This window comes from Hemitrygon akajei, chromosome 1 (assembly GCF_048418815.1).
Source record: "Hemitrygon akajei chromosome 1, sHemAka1.3, whole genome shotgun sequence".
Taxonomy (NCBI): Eukaryota; Metazoa; Chordata; class Chondrichthyes; order Myliobatiformes; family Dasyatidae; genus Hemitrygon; species Hemitrygon akajei.
In genome coordinates this window covers 126,071,933-126,087,249 of record NC_133124.1, presented here as the reverse complement: position 1 = coordinate 126,087,249, position 15,317 = coordinate 126,071,933, and the positions used below count along the sequence as shown (strand labels likewise).

Genomic DNA, 15,317 nt, shown 5'->3' with positions numbered 1-15,317 from the left:
AACGAAATAGCACTGCTCCTGGGCCAAGGTGCAAAACACAACACCAACACATACAGCACAATGCACATAGCACTGTTACTGCAAACCCAGAACCCTCTCTTTCTAATTCCTGGAGTAACTGAGAAAGGTTGCTCCTGGCCAATTGCAAATCAGTGAGTTGCTGAATGCAGCTGCCTTCTGCAGACTGGTAGCTGTGAGAACTATCTGAAGCAGAGCAGAAGGATCTCATGGCATGACACAGGTGCGCAACACCTGAGGAACAGATCCAGCCCGTCAGGTGAGTAACAGATCACCTATCTGCATCACTCTGCTAAATGTACATTTTTGGAGCAAGCTTCTAGCAGCTAGCTTCTGACTGGCCAAGCCTGGCCAGGTCCTTCCCCTTGTAAATGATCAACCCCACACCTCAGAAATAATTTGTTTAGACCATAAGACATAGGAGCAGGATTTGATCATTCAGCCGATTGAGTCTGCACAACCATTCCATCATGGCTGATTTAATATCCCTCTCAACCCCATTCTCCTGCCTTCTCCCTGTAACCTTTGATGCCCTTACTAGTCAAGACCCTATCAACCTCCGCTTTAAATATCCCCAATGACTTGGGTTCCACAGGCTGCCTGTGGCAATGAATTCCACAGATTCACCACCCTCTGGCTAAAGAAATTCCTTCTTATCTCTGTTCTGAGGCTGTGCCCTCTTGTCCTAGACTCTTCCAATATAGGAAACATCTTCTCCATGTCCACTCTGTCTAGCCCTTTTAATACTTGGTAGATTTCATTTTGATCCCCGTCATTCTTCTAAATTCCAGCGGGTACAGGCCTGGAGACAAAATGTTAAACTGCATCACCAGGCTTACCTTTTGTCAAGTCTCCAGCATTCATAATAGAAACATTTCAAATTATTTTTACTTTTATTAGCTTCAAGTTTTAAAATAATTTAAACATAAGTGCATGTAAATCCATTTCATTTCTAACAATTAAATCCAGTTAATTTGAAACATGCAATTTCGTTCTAACTTACCGAGCTCCCATGCAGCTCCACCTGTCTTCTGTAATGAATGGAGTCGCTCAGTTAGATCAGGTTCAAGCTGAAAAGGAAGACCACCCATGTTTCTTGGCTGCAAAGCCACAGGAAATTGGTGTACGAGTGTGACAGTAGTGAGGACTTCACAGGTCATTCTTTCTGGAACTGTGTAAGTCAGTGGTTCCCCACCTTTTTTATGTCATGGACACCTACCATTAATCTAGGGGTCCATGGACCCCAGATTTTGAACCCCTGGTATAAGTGGACTTCAGAAGTCAAACTGACCCTCTCGGCAAAAGTGTCCCTCTTTTAACAGCAGCTGCCAAAACGTGGCTATGTGTCCAGGAGATACCAGGCCATGGAGGCCTGTAGTAATTTTTCTAGAATGGTCTGCCCTTGTTTTGGATGTCTGCTCAAATGCATTCATAAAATTGGCCAATGCCCATTCAAAATGAACCAACCTCTTATGAGGTGCCCTGTTAACCTTACGTATTCTACTGTTCATAACCACTGCTGGTTGCTAAGGTTACTGCTGCTGCAAATGTTGGGCATCTTTCTTCAATCAAATGAAAGTGACTGTAACTCAACTTGTGGGTAAGCAAAAATAATTGTCCTCTGGAAGCTGTGAACTTTTACTGCTGATAACTTGTTACTTTCCTTCTTCAGCAGCTTGGAATTATTTGCTGGTGGATTGTGTGTGCACAGCAAGAACAACAACACAGTAGTATGTTTAAACATTTTTACTGAGTCTCGTTAGTAACGGTGCACGCTGGGCAATCTGCAGCATGGAACTGGGACCACCGAGACAAAAACACGGGCACTCAAAAGTCTGCACAAAAAAAGAAAAATCCTCCTGCACGTGGTAGATCCAATCAATTCACAGTGCAATCAATTGGCCACACACCCTCTCCCCACATTCTCGCAATCGATCCGATACGGTTCAGAGGGATGGTTTGAGACCAACTGCACAGAGGTTCTCGATCAAATCTTCAGACTGATTAGAGAGACAGCTCACTAACTCTGCCGGTAATTGCATTCTAAGAAATGTACCAGAAAAATTCTGCAGCTACCTACCTGTCCTATTGCCCAGGGACAGAAGTTCTGAAATCACTTCTCAAACATTATTCCCGTTTCGGATACTTCCAGCGACAGCCATATGAATGTTTTATTAAATATTTTGAGAAATAACCATTGCCACTGTAAAAATGATTAATCTTCAGTGTGGCTGAATTAAAGTGAAAGTGAATACATTCGCGCTTGATATATCGGTGGAGGACATTGTACCTGCGTGTACTTTTCACCTGACTGCCCTTCTAGTCTCCTTGGATAATCTATTAAACGATCCAATCATTCTTATGATTCACTTTGCAAAATTTAAGAGATTAATGAAACTAATTATAGTGCTTTCCAATAAGATGGAATGACCAATCAACACAACTGAGTTCCATATTTTATTATCTGTAACACAGCCAAAAATGGTCAATTTATTTAACCAAAACAGGCACTTGTACTTGCTTGAGCTACAATGATAAAATGGCAGGAATACAGTGTAGCCTTTACCAGTTTAACAAACCTTCTATAATACACTATAAATGTACATTAATAAGTGCTAACCCGCACATACTTAAACTGGGGTACAGATAATGTTATACTTGCAAATTCACATGATTTTTGAAAACAAATTGTGATTGGATATTAAGGTTTCTGAATAACAGATGTTTACATACAAGGACTGAATCCACTTCTGTGCGAAAGTGGGTACACGTGTTTTCATGCTGGTAAATCGGCGTGATCCCAGTAAGCACAGGTAACCTTCTAGTTCCTTCAATGTAGGTGGAATGAATGACAATTTTCTTGTCACAGTATCAGAACATTTCATACAAACCCCACTGTGACACAGCACAGACCACCCTCCAAACCCCACCATTCCCCTTGTCCAAGACAACATGTTTTTTTTACATAGAGAGTGGTGAGTGCATGTAATGTCCTGCTAGGGTGGTGGTAGAGGCAGGTACATTAGGGACACTTAAGACACTTTTAGATAGGTATATGCTTGGCAAGGAAATTGAGGGCTATGTAGAAGGGTTAGATTAGTTTAAAACATAGTGGCTGAAGGGCCTGTACTGTGCTGTGATGTTCTATGTTCCATGCAAGAAAAGTATTTTTTAAAAATTTATTCACATACAGAGTGGTGTAGGCTCTTCTGGCCCTTTGAGCCTGGCCCAGCAATCTCCCAATTTAATCCTAGCCTAATCACGGGACAATTTACAATGATCAATTAACCTACCAACCAGTACGTCTTTGGAATGTGGAGAAAACTGACACGGTTACGAGGGGGGACACTACAAATTCCTTACAGGGAGTGGCGGGAATTGAACCCTGGTCACCGTTACCGTAAAGCATTGAGCTAACCACTACTCCACCATGCCATTATTTGGTTAGCAGCACTTTGTCTAATAGGATTGATCTTAAAATGTTGGTACATCATGGGCCTGTACGGTGCCGTAGTGTTCTAAGTTTAAACCTTTCCCAGGGTAATTAAGTCCTAATCCACAATGGAATTAATGAATTTGTCACAGGGGCTTGTTTTGCTGTTGTTGTTTTATTGTTTGTTGTATTCTGTTTTGTAATGTTCTGGCAAGCATTGTGGGCATGCTTTATGGGCATTGAAATGTGTGGCAACACTTGCAGGCTGCCCCCAGCACATCATTAGGCTGTGAGGGTAGCTTTGATGGACGTGTAATAAATAATTCTGAATCTGAATCAGCGGCTGGAGTGCAGGAAGTGGAAGACATGACACATTATCCACCAGGGCGGTGGAGCATCCAGCTAATTACTGCTGCAAGATCACAAAGGAGGCATGGCCACAGCCAGTAAATACTCGACCGTGGAAAAAAGGAAGACTGACTTTGCTTTGTCACAGGATTTGAGCACAAGCTTTACTGTTGCACAGCGACGGCATTTAGCAGGTGCACTAGACCGGGAAGGAGTAGTGGTACATGTATTTCACGCTACTGCTACATTTAAAGCTTGGACCTAAAGAGCTTGAGTGTTAGCAAAGGAGCTGATTACACAGGACGACAGGTTGGTTGGTGGCCCTAATGGGCACTGAATCCTGAGTGATGTTTAGCTGAGGTAGGACAAAAGCATTTTACAGACTCGGTCAAGGGGACCGAGTTGTATATATCCAGTTTTTCGGACAGAACACAGCCAGGCTACAAAGTAAGCTGCAAGGGGAATACAAAGAGGCTGTAAAGAAATATAACCCCATTAAATAAACAGCAACGAGATGGCAAATTGGGGAAAATCTGAACTTTGGCAGAATGAATGGAAAGGCAGAAGGAATAAAAGTGTAGACTATTTTCTGTACAGGGGGTGAATTCAGAAATCAGAGGTGCACAGGGACTTGGGAGACCAACTGCAGGATTCTGTGAAGATTAACCTGCAGTTGAGTTGATGGTAAGGAAGGCAAATGCAACATTAGCATTTGTTTCCAAAGGACCAGAATATAAAAGCAAAGATATAATGCTCAGGCTTTATGAGACATTAGTCAGAACATATTTGGAATATTGTGAGCAGTTTTGGGTTAACATACAACAATAGTTTGATGGCTCTGGGCCTGTACTCCCTAGAGTTTTGAAGAATTGGCCTGGGGGTGGATCTTATTCAAGATCGAATGCTGAAAGGCCTAAATACAGTGAACATGGCGAGGATGTTTCCTATAGTGGGGGAGTCTAGGACCAGAGGGCACACCCTCAGCCTCAAGGCATCCCTTTAGAACCGAGATGAGGAGGAATTTCTGTAGTCTGAGGGTAGTGAATCTGTGGAATCCATTGCCACAGGTGGCTGTGGAGTCCAAATCATTGGGGATATTTAAAGTGGAGGTTCATAAGTTCTTAATTAGGAAGGGTGTCATAAGTTACAGTGAAAGGACAGGAGAATGGGCTTGAGAGATAATAAATCAGCCAGGATTGAATGGCAGGCCAGATTTAATGGGCCAAATGGTCTAGTTCTGCTGCTGTGTCTTATGGGTAATGGAGAAATTCGGGTAACTTACTTTGCTTTGAATCAGACAGGTAGCTGCCCAGAAACCAGCCTGATTGAGCTGCTTCTCATTCATTCAAGCAGAGATCACTGGGTTAGGCCTGACTTGGGAGAGTATGAACAGTCCAGGCTTCATGGAGGGAGGGAAAGAATGTTTTTGATTACAGTAAATATTCCTACTAATGAGGAGCTTTGTTTAGGGAAAAAGATCTGCTGGCTGAAGCATCTGCATCTGATCCAAAAAGAGAGCTATTAAGTTAAACACAAGAGTTTCTGCTGCTGACAGAAATCCTGAGGAACTCGAGAAGTGCTGGAGGAAGCCAGCAGGTAAGTCAGTATCTATGGAGAAGAATGAACAGTCGAGGTTTTGGGATGAGATCCTTCATCAGGACTGGAAAGGAAAAAGGAAGAAGCCAAAATAAAAAGGTGGGCAGGGGAAGGAGTACAAGCTGACGGTTGATAGGTCAGAGCAAGTGAAGGGGGAAGGTGGATGGGTGGGGGAGGGGGTTGAAGTGGGAAGCTGGGAGGTAATAGGTGGAAGAAGTAAAGAGCTTAAGAAGAAAGCATCTGATTGGAGAGGACACTGAACCATTGGAGAAAAGGGAGGAGGAGGGGCACCAGGCAGATAGAAGAGAAGGAGTAAGAGGAGAGCCAGAATGGGGAATTGAAAATGAGAGAGAAGGGGAAGGAGAAGAAATTACCTTAAATTAGAGGTCAATGTTTATACCATCAGATTAGAGACTACCCAGATGGAATATGAGGTGTTGCTCCTCTAACCTGAAAGTGGCCTCATCGTGGCAGTAGAGGAGGCCATGGACCAATATGTCGGACTGGGAATGGGAAGTAGAATCAAAATGGGTGGCCACCGGGAAATCTCGCTGTAGTATTGGACAAAGCGAAGGTGTTTGATGAAGAGGTCCCCCCAACCTAAAGAGCCAGTATATCACCCAGTGAGTGGAGGGGTGCCTGCAATGCGCTGCCTGGGAGGGTAGTGGAGGTCATTATGATAGAGGTATTTAATAGGCCCTTGGGCAGGCACATAAGTGTGAAGAGAAGAGAGGAATATGGATATTGTGCAGGCAGAGAGATTATTTTAGTTAGACATTTAATTATAAGTTTAATTAGTTCAACACAACATCATGGGCTGAAACGCCTGCTCCTGTAATGTGCTGTTCTATATTTTGTGTTGGCTTCGGGACAGGCTAAGTCCTGATGAAGGGTATCAGCTGATATGTCCATAGATGCTGCCTGACCTGCAGAGTTCCTCCAGCATTGTGTGTGCTGCTCTGGATTTCCAGTATTTGCAGATTCTCTTGTGTTTAGAATTTGCCACAGTCTCCTTTGCTGATAGTTAAAGTCAGGCCTTTGTCTACATATATTATTACATAGCTATCAGTAGTTTTTTCTTCCTGATGCAAAGAATTATCAGAGTTTGTCGAAGGCAACAAATAGTACAGGAATGGCTGACTGGGTGGGCTGACTGGGTGGGCTGACTTAAGGTTTGGTTATTTGTACTCAGAAAGGATATAGGAATCTAAAGTATTCATAAATAAATAGCAATTCATAAATATATTGCATAAATACAATCCCACCGGCTCTCCACTAGGTCTTGGATCACCTGGACAATAATAACACCTACGGTGTGACTGCTGTTTATTGATTACAGCTCAGTGTTCAACACAAACACACCCTCAGTACTATTCAACAAACTCCAAAACCTGGGCCTCCGTACTCCCTCTGCAACTGGATTCTCGACTTCCTCATCGGGAGACCACGGTCTATAAGGATCAGAAATAAAATCTTATCCTGATTGATAATCAACATTGGCGCACCACAAGTTTGTGTGCTTTGCTCACTGCTCTACTCTCTCTACAGCCATGACAATGTGGCTACGAACTACTCAAAAACCACCTAGAAATCTGCTGATGACACAATTGCAGAATTTCAGATGGTGATGAGGAGACAAACAGGACCAATATAGTTCAGCTGGATGAATGGTGTCGCAACAACAACCTTGCACTCAACGTCAGTAAGAGCAAGGAAATAATTGTTGGCTTCAGGAAGGAGAAATCAACGGAACACACACCTGTCATCATCGAGGGATCAGAAGTGGAAAGTGTGAGCAGTTTCAAGGTCCTGGGTGTGTAACATCCTTGAAGATCTATTCTAGGCCCAACATATCGATGCAATTACAGAGAAGGCATGACAGAGGCTATACTTCATTAGGAATTTGAGGAGGTTTGGTATTATCACCAAGGACACCCACAAATTTCTACAGATGTACCATGGAGAGCAATCTAGCTGGTTACATCACCATCTGGTATGGAGGGGCCACTGCACAGGATTGGGAAAACTCTGCAGCAAGTTGTAAACTCAGTCAACAACGTCATGGGAACTAGCCTCACTAGCTAGAAAGAGTTAGATAGAGCTCTTAAAGATAGTGGAGTCAAGGGATATGGGGAGAAGGCAGGAACGGGGTACTGATTATGGATGATCAGCCATGATCATGGTGAATGGTGGTGCTGGCTCCAAGGGCCAAATTGCCTACTCCTGCACCTATTGTCTATTCATATGCCCTCTTCTCATTTCTACCATCAAGGAGAAGGTCACAGGAGCCTGAAGACACACATTCAACATTTCAGGAACAGCTTCTGCCCCTCCACAATCAGATTTCAGAATGGAAAATTAATCTATGGACTACTTTCCCTCATTTTGCACTACCTATTTAATTGTTAGATACACCGTGCCTTGAATAATTATTCAGCCTCCACACAACCATTTTCGCATTTTACTGTCTCATTTTCTAAATTTAAACTAAATTGAAGTAGAATTTTTTCAAGTTAATTTACAACACATAGTGCATTGTGTCAAATCAAAAGAAAATTTCCAAAACCTGTCAATAACTTACTAAAGATTACTAACCAAAATCGTGAAGCTGAAGAAGTATTCATCTGCTTTGTAATTACTACACTAGCTTTCCTCAGATGCAATACTTTATTTTAACTTACTAACTCACTCAATTTGTTAATGTAAAAAATTGGGTGATCACCTGTTTTCAATTAATTCATAAGAATAAATACCCCCCCCCCCCCCAGTAAGGTCAACTATATGGTAGATTTTCAACAGACCAATCCAAAATGAAGATAAAAGAGCATTCAATACAAATCAGGGAAATGATAATAGAGAAGCACAAATCTGGGGAACAGTACAAGACCAACTGAAAGGCACTGAACATACCTTGGAGCTCAGTGTAGTCCATCGTGAAAATGTGGAGAAAAATATGAAACCACAGCCCTACTGCCCCTCTAAACTTAGTTGTCAGAGAAGAATGGCACTTGTAAGAGAGGCTACTGTGATGCCAACAGTCACTCTGGGTGAGCTGCAGAAGCCAGTGGCTGCAACTGGAGATGAAGTTTATGGCTCCACAATCTCTAAGACCTTGCACAAAAAAGTTATTTGTGGAAGAGTGGCAAGGAAGAAGCCCTGGCTAAAACAGAAAAGACATATCCTTGGCAATAAAGGCACTGCAAAGCATCACCTAGAAGATACTGTAAAGATGTGGATGATGGTCTTGTGGTCGGATGGCCTCAACACAAAGCAGTATGTGTGGCAGCCAGGTAACAGCATCCCTACTGTAGAGTATGGTGGAGCAGCATCATGCTGTGGGGATGCTTTTCAGCAGTACGGACTGGAAATCTGGTCAGGATTGATGGGAAGATGAATGCTGCTAAATACAGAGAGATCTGGATAAAACAACAGCGAGCCTCTGCCAGAACGCTGAAATTGGAGAGGAAGTCACCCTTTCAGCAGGACAACAACCCAAAGCACACTGCCAGAGCAAACATGGCGTGGCTTCAAATGAAGGAAGTTGATGTCCTTGAATGGCCCAGTTAGAGTCCTGACCTTAACCTGATTGAACATCTCTGGCAAGACCTCCAGACTGCTGTCTACTGTAGCTCCCCAAATAATCAGGCATGGCTTGAGCAATTTTGCAAGGATGAATGGGCAAATCTTGTTTTATCTCCTTGGTCAAAGTTAATAGAGACTTATCCAAAAAGACTACTGGCTGTAATAGCTGCAAGAGGTGGTTCAACTAAGTACTGAACAAAGGGGGTCGGATACTTTTCAACTTCTGACATTTCAATTTTTGAATTTTTAATTTTAAAATTTTCCTTGTTTTTCGGCTCTGCTGTGATTCACAATAAAAAGTTTCAGTTAAATTGATCAGAATCCTTGATTGTAGTACTCATTTATGTGAGCATAGCGTTGGGGGCTGAATACTTTTACAAGGCTATATACTTCTAATTTTTATTTATAGATTCTATTAGTATGCATTGTAAAGTACTGCTGCTGCATAGCAACACATTTTCTCTGACATAGCCCTCCATATTTCTATCATCCATGTTCATATCTAAGAGTTTTTTAATTGTCACTATCTATAAAACATAGTAACATCAGTCATTGTTAGTAATGAAGGAATTAAAATATGGAGGTAAACGTCCAATTGGAATGGGTCAAGGACAGTGAAAGTAGACAAAACAAATATCTTTGTTCTTGCCATGTATTTGAAGGAATGGAGGTTGCCATTTTGGTGAAACTGCTCTGCAACCTCCATTTTGTGAACTGGTGAATTGCTTTGATTAGCTGAGTAAGCTATGGGTTTTTTTCAGGAATTGGTAAGATGGAACACGCAGGTTCACGAATAGGATATCCTGTGTCAGACCTGAATAACTTGAGCCTAGCAACTGGCTGATCTGCTCTGATTCAGAACAGAGATACATTAATTACAAGTCTTACTTGCAAGAAGGGCAATAAAACGATGCTGGTTTGGACAAAAGCCACTGGAAAGCTGATACATGTCAGCAGATAAATCGGAGCCAATGAGATCGAAACACAGCATTTGAACTGATAAGGAAGAAGAATGAGAAGCTTCGGATGCAATATGGTGAGACGTAAAACCCCATGTCAGGACCTATGAGGTGAAGGATCAATCATTTGGACAATGGGAAATCCCCAATTTCAGTGTTATAAATTGGAGAAGTGCTTTTAGGTTGTATTGGTACAGAGGGAGAAGTAGAATTCATGGGTTAAGTTGTTGGCCTGGGGTCAACATAGTTATGTTGATGTTTGTGCAGTGACAATAAAATGTGAGTTTTGATTAATTAAGAGTTGTGTAGTGAGTTGCCTAGCCTAGACCTGTTGATGATAGGTCAACAATGTAAAACAGATTTTTAATGGGGTCACAGTATTTTGTGAAACACTGCAGGACTGTGCCAGTCCTTCATGAGCAGTAGGTGTGATTGTTACAAGTTGTTTCAGACAGTTTCTAAGAGAAATCAAAGTATTCACACACTGATTTTTTTGGCTGTACATCAGCTTTTTCCACCTTCTGTTCTTCTTTCTTGCTGCAGGGTGCCACAGAATATAATTAACCTGAGTGATTTTCCAAAGAGAGTGGACCAGAACCTGATTCGATGGAACAGCAGATTCTTTTCCGATATACCACCTGTGTTTGACTGAATCCGCGCGGGACATGAATCTTGCATTTCCTGCCTGCCCCAGTTTTGGAATTCTACACAGCTATCACTAGCCAGTACTTCAGGAAGTAAATTTGGTTGTCTGGCAGCCAGCTGGCCCCTCCTACCCATCCTTTAAGAAGGTTCTGTCACAGCGGGAACCTTTGATGGGAGGCACCATGCAGATGCATCTTTTTGCTTCTGAGGTTCAGCACTACATGCACGGTGATGGAATGTGACACGGGGATTTTGTTAGTTTTTGATAACTACATGGGCTTACATTGATTTAGCGCAAACACCACCGTTAACTGTTGCCACCACGGAGATGAAGCAATTAACACAACACTATTTTAGCTCGGTGAGTTCTGGAGTTTGGTGCTTCATTCCACTGCTGTCTGTAAATAGTCTGTACATTTTCCCCATGAACCGCATGGGTTTCCTCCCACAGTCCAAAGACGTACAGGTTGGTAGGTTATTTGTCCTGTGATTAGGGTAGTGTTAAATAGGAGTGTTGTTGAGTCAGAGGGGCCTGTTCCACACTATAGCCCTAAATAAAGAAATGAACGTTTTGAAAAGATACAGTCACAAAATACTTGGATTCAATGCTGACTTTGAGAACTTAGGCTGTGCCCTTGTGGCTCAGCTTCCAGTGTGAGGTAGAACAGTGACAGTACCTCCTTTAGACACCGTGAAAGTAGGTCTCCTCAGACAGAGTCCAAAGACCTGGCTTCTGGACCGATGGAGACCAATCAGCACCTGACTAAGCTGCAGGCGCCATTGCTGGTCATTCCTGATGGCTCTGGGCCTGCACTCGCTGCCATTTAGAAGGGACGGACTACCTCATTAAAACCTATCAAATATTGAAAGGCCGAGATAGAGTGGACATGGAAAGGATGTTTCCTAGAGTGGGGGAGTCTAGGTCAAGAGAGCATAGCTTCAGAATAGAAGGATATCCCTTCAGAAGAGATGAAGAGGTTTTTTTTTGGCCGAAGAGTTGTGAATCTGTGGAATTCATTGCCACAGACGGATGTGGAAGCCAAGCCACTGGGTATATTTAAAGAAGGGATTGATAGGTTCTTGAATAATAAGGGTGTCAAAGGTTTTGGGGAGAAAGCAGAAGAATGAGGTAGACAGGGATAACAAATCAGCCATGTTGAAATGGCAGAGCAGACTCTATGGGCCAAATGGCCTAATTCTGTTCTCATGTCTTATAGATTACTGTACATCTTCTCACCCTCTGAATACATGGTACAACATCAAGCAGACCTGAATGTACACACCCAATCAGGTACTTGTAGATGTAGGTAATTCTAGATACTTGTGGGTGTAAGTGGCTAACACAAGGGGGCATAAATTGAAAGTGATTGGAGGAAAGTATAGGGGAGATGCAGATGCAGGGTTGTTTTATACACAGAGAGTGATGAGTGTGTGGAATGTGCTGTCTGGGGTGATGGTAGTGGCTGATACAGCAAGAACATTTAACAGATAGGCACATGAATGAAAGAAAAATGGAGGGCTATGTAGGAGGAATGGCTTAGAGTACGTTAGGTCAGCACAACAATGTGGGCCAAAGGGCCTGCACTTTGCAGTATTGCTCTATGTTCTAAATGCTCTGTCATGCTTAATAATAAACAACAAGATCAGTAATGCAGAAAAGGCTTAATAATGGGGAAGCTAATTCTAACTTGGTAATAAAAGCTTGATCTTGCACTGACAACAGAATTTACTAACTATGCAGGTGCAAAGTGGTAAGGTCCCACTGTTACATAGGTGTGCACACCAGAAACAGAATATTCCAGAGACCAGAGGGTATTCCTTGTGGCAATTGTGAGAGAACATAGAACAGTGCAGGCCCTCAATGTTGTGTTGATGTTTTAACCTACTCTGAGATCAATCTAACCCTTTGGTTAATGCTAAAGTTCCAAGGCATTAGAAAGGTTGGGGACCCCTGATCTAACCCTTCCGTCTTACATAGCCCCATATTTTTCTATCATCCATGTGCCTATCTAAGAGTTTTTTTTAAATGTCCCTATTATTTGCCTCTACCAACACCCATGACACTTTCCACTCTCTGTGTAAAAAACTTATCTCTGAGACCACCCTATGCTTTCTTCCAATCACCTTAAAATTATGCCCGCCTGGTATTAGCCATTTTGCCTTAGGTAAAAATCTTTGGTTATCCACTTGATCTACACCTTTTGCCGATGGAACATTAAAGAGGAATAGAGGGAGCATTTTAGATTCCAGAGAGTATTCCTTGTGACAACTGGGTAAACAACATTGCTCTATGAGCACGTGGTTCATACAAACCAGTAATAGCAAACGGAGAGATGACACAGTTGACTAGGGATGCACAAAAGTGAGTTGGAAGTGGGTTTATATGCATGATACCTCACAGAGAACATTTTAGTCATGGTCAGACACAGAGCCTGGCACTGAAGGGAACTCAGCAACAACCTGACTTGGAAACATACCGTTTATTTTTTTTCCCTGAGCATGACCTTGCATCAGCCTCCGATCACGTTTCACTTCCCACCCCTAATATTTTATACTCCCTCCCTTGAAAAATATTTGCTCCCAATAACAAACTAGCAGGAACAAAAATAAACACATTTTTCTCTTAAATTGCAAATTGTAACTCTGATTATTTCTGTTGAGCAGAAGCCCAAATATATCCCTTTGGTTCTCTGACATTAGAATTTACATGTTATTCAGCATCAAGGTAACTGTACAACTCTAGTATCTATGAATACAAAAGTACATGATTTTATAATTCAAAATATATTGCCATATTTCATACACCAGTGATGTATACAGCTTTTTTTATTAGCATTCAATGTTTTGAACAATTATCATTTCATTCTGCTGAAGAGTAAATCTCTAAAGGATCTAAGAGCTTTGATTTAATTCATCCCAAATGTCTTGCCATTTCATTTTTTTCCCTCTCTTGACAGATGTTGTTTGTGTGATATTTGACCCAGGAGAGGAGCTATTTATTTTCGATCTTTTACCAGTTTTCCGGCTTTCACAGAGGTTACACTCGAACTGTCATCTTATTTCACTTCGAGTTCCAGTTCATCTTCCTCACTAATTGCTTCTGCAGAGTCATCAGGGCTATACACCGAGCTTCGCTTTATCCCAAACAGTGAGCTTGTCTGCTGTCTTCTTAACCTATGTAAAAAGGATTAAAATCACTGCAATATTTTGGCTTAATCTTCCAAGAAGTAGCTTTATTTGCTCAGCCAAGTGAAAACATATCACTAAGGTACAGCAAAATCCACATTGGTAGACTTTATGTTTGTTTGATACAGAATGTACTCTCTGTCCCCACGGACACAACTTAAGCAGAGGTTAGCAGTGCCTGGGATGATCTCTGAAGAACATGCTGATGGAATTTAATCAGCTAAATCCGCAGAGTTTCCAATACGTAATACTTTAGCCGCCAATCCCCATTCCTCTCCACAGCCACCATCTGACATATGGGAGACAACTGAAATTTTGTTGCTTATTACTAACACTGTCCCAGGATGATGTATTCAGAAAAGTTCAAAGAGCTTAAAACTCTGAGAGCATTTTATCAAATTCGACAGAATGGTAATCTATCACATTCTGCGATCTCATCTCCAAATATTTCCTCAATTATAACCATGCAGAAAGCCAGAGGATTAACTTTGGTTCACTGAATCACGTATAAAGCTTGCTGAGGCATTGGTCAGACTGCACCTGCCTAATTTGGGAGCAGTTTTTGGCCCTTTATCTAAGAAAGGTATGTTGGCATTCGAAGGTCCAGAGGAAGTTCACGAGAATGATCTTGGGAATAAAAAGGTTAATGTATGAGTTGCTTTTGATGGCTTGGGACCTGTACTTGCTGGAGTTTAGAAGAATGAGGGGTAGGTTCTTGATGAAACTTAACAAATATTAAAAGGCTCCCACAGAGTGAACATGGAGAGGATGTTTCCTGCAGAAGCAGAGTCTAGGACATGAGGGCGCCACCTCAGAATAGAATGATGTCTCTTTAGAACAGAGACGTGGAGGTAATTTTTTAGCTAGATGCTGGTGAACCCGGGGAATTCATTGCCACAGATGACTGTTGCGTCTGAGTCATTAGGTATAGTTAAAGTTGAGGCTGACAGGTTCTTAATTAGTAAGGGCATCAGGTTACAGAGATAATGGGTTTGAGAGAGATAATAAATCAGCCATGATGCAATGGTGGAGCAGGTTTGACGGGCCATTATGCTTTGATATCTTCTGTGGTCCTATGCCTTATGTTCAAAGTAAATTTATTATCAAAGTACGTATATGCTACCATATACTTCCCTGAAGGGGAAGAGGAGGGGCACCAGAGGGAGATGATATGCAGGTAAAAGGAGGGAGGGGAAGGGAGCCAGTATTAAGAATTGGGGGGGAGGGGTGGGGGAAGGAGGGGTCACAAGATCCAGGTGAGGAGCATGATAAGCAGATGGAGGAGGTAAGAGTGGAAATAGTGACAGAAGCTGGAAGGTGATTAGTGGACACAATGGAGGGCTGAGTTGAGGAGATGGGAACAGTGGCAAGTGTACTGGGGAATTTGGAGGCCCAGTGTCTGTGAGTTTACAAGCGCACCGGAGGATGGAGGCCCACAGACAGCCTGTCGTGGGGTTGGAGGCCTGTCTGTCTGTGTGCGTGTGTGTGAGTGGGTGGGTGAGAGCGAGGAAGGGGACTTGTTGCTTGTGTTGTTCTGCCGAATGCTGAAG

At 42.4% G+C, this 15,317-nt stretch overlaps 1 protein-coding gene across 4 annotated transcripts in view; it reads right to left on the bottom strand.

Moving 5' to 3' along the window:
• Window positions 1–1,049: 1,049 nt before the first annotated feature.
• The window catches only part of LOC140730756 (coiled-coil domain-containing protein 102A-like), a 451,176-nt gene continuing 436,908 nt past the window's right edge, over window positions 1,050–15,317 (bottom strand). For 3 of the 4 annotated variants that reach the window (XM_073051621.1, XM_073051629.1, XM_073051612.1), the window contains exon 9: window positions 2,463–13,755. In XM_073051621.1, the coding sequence (XP_072907722.1) occupies window positions 13,638–13,755 (118 nt within the window). In that variant the 3' untranslated portion in view covers window positions 2,463–13,637. Of the gene's footprint in view, window positions 1,089–2,462; window positions 13,756–15,317 lie in introns of those variants that run through there. The other variant, XM_073051639.1, reaches the window with a different exon arrangement.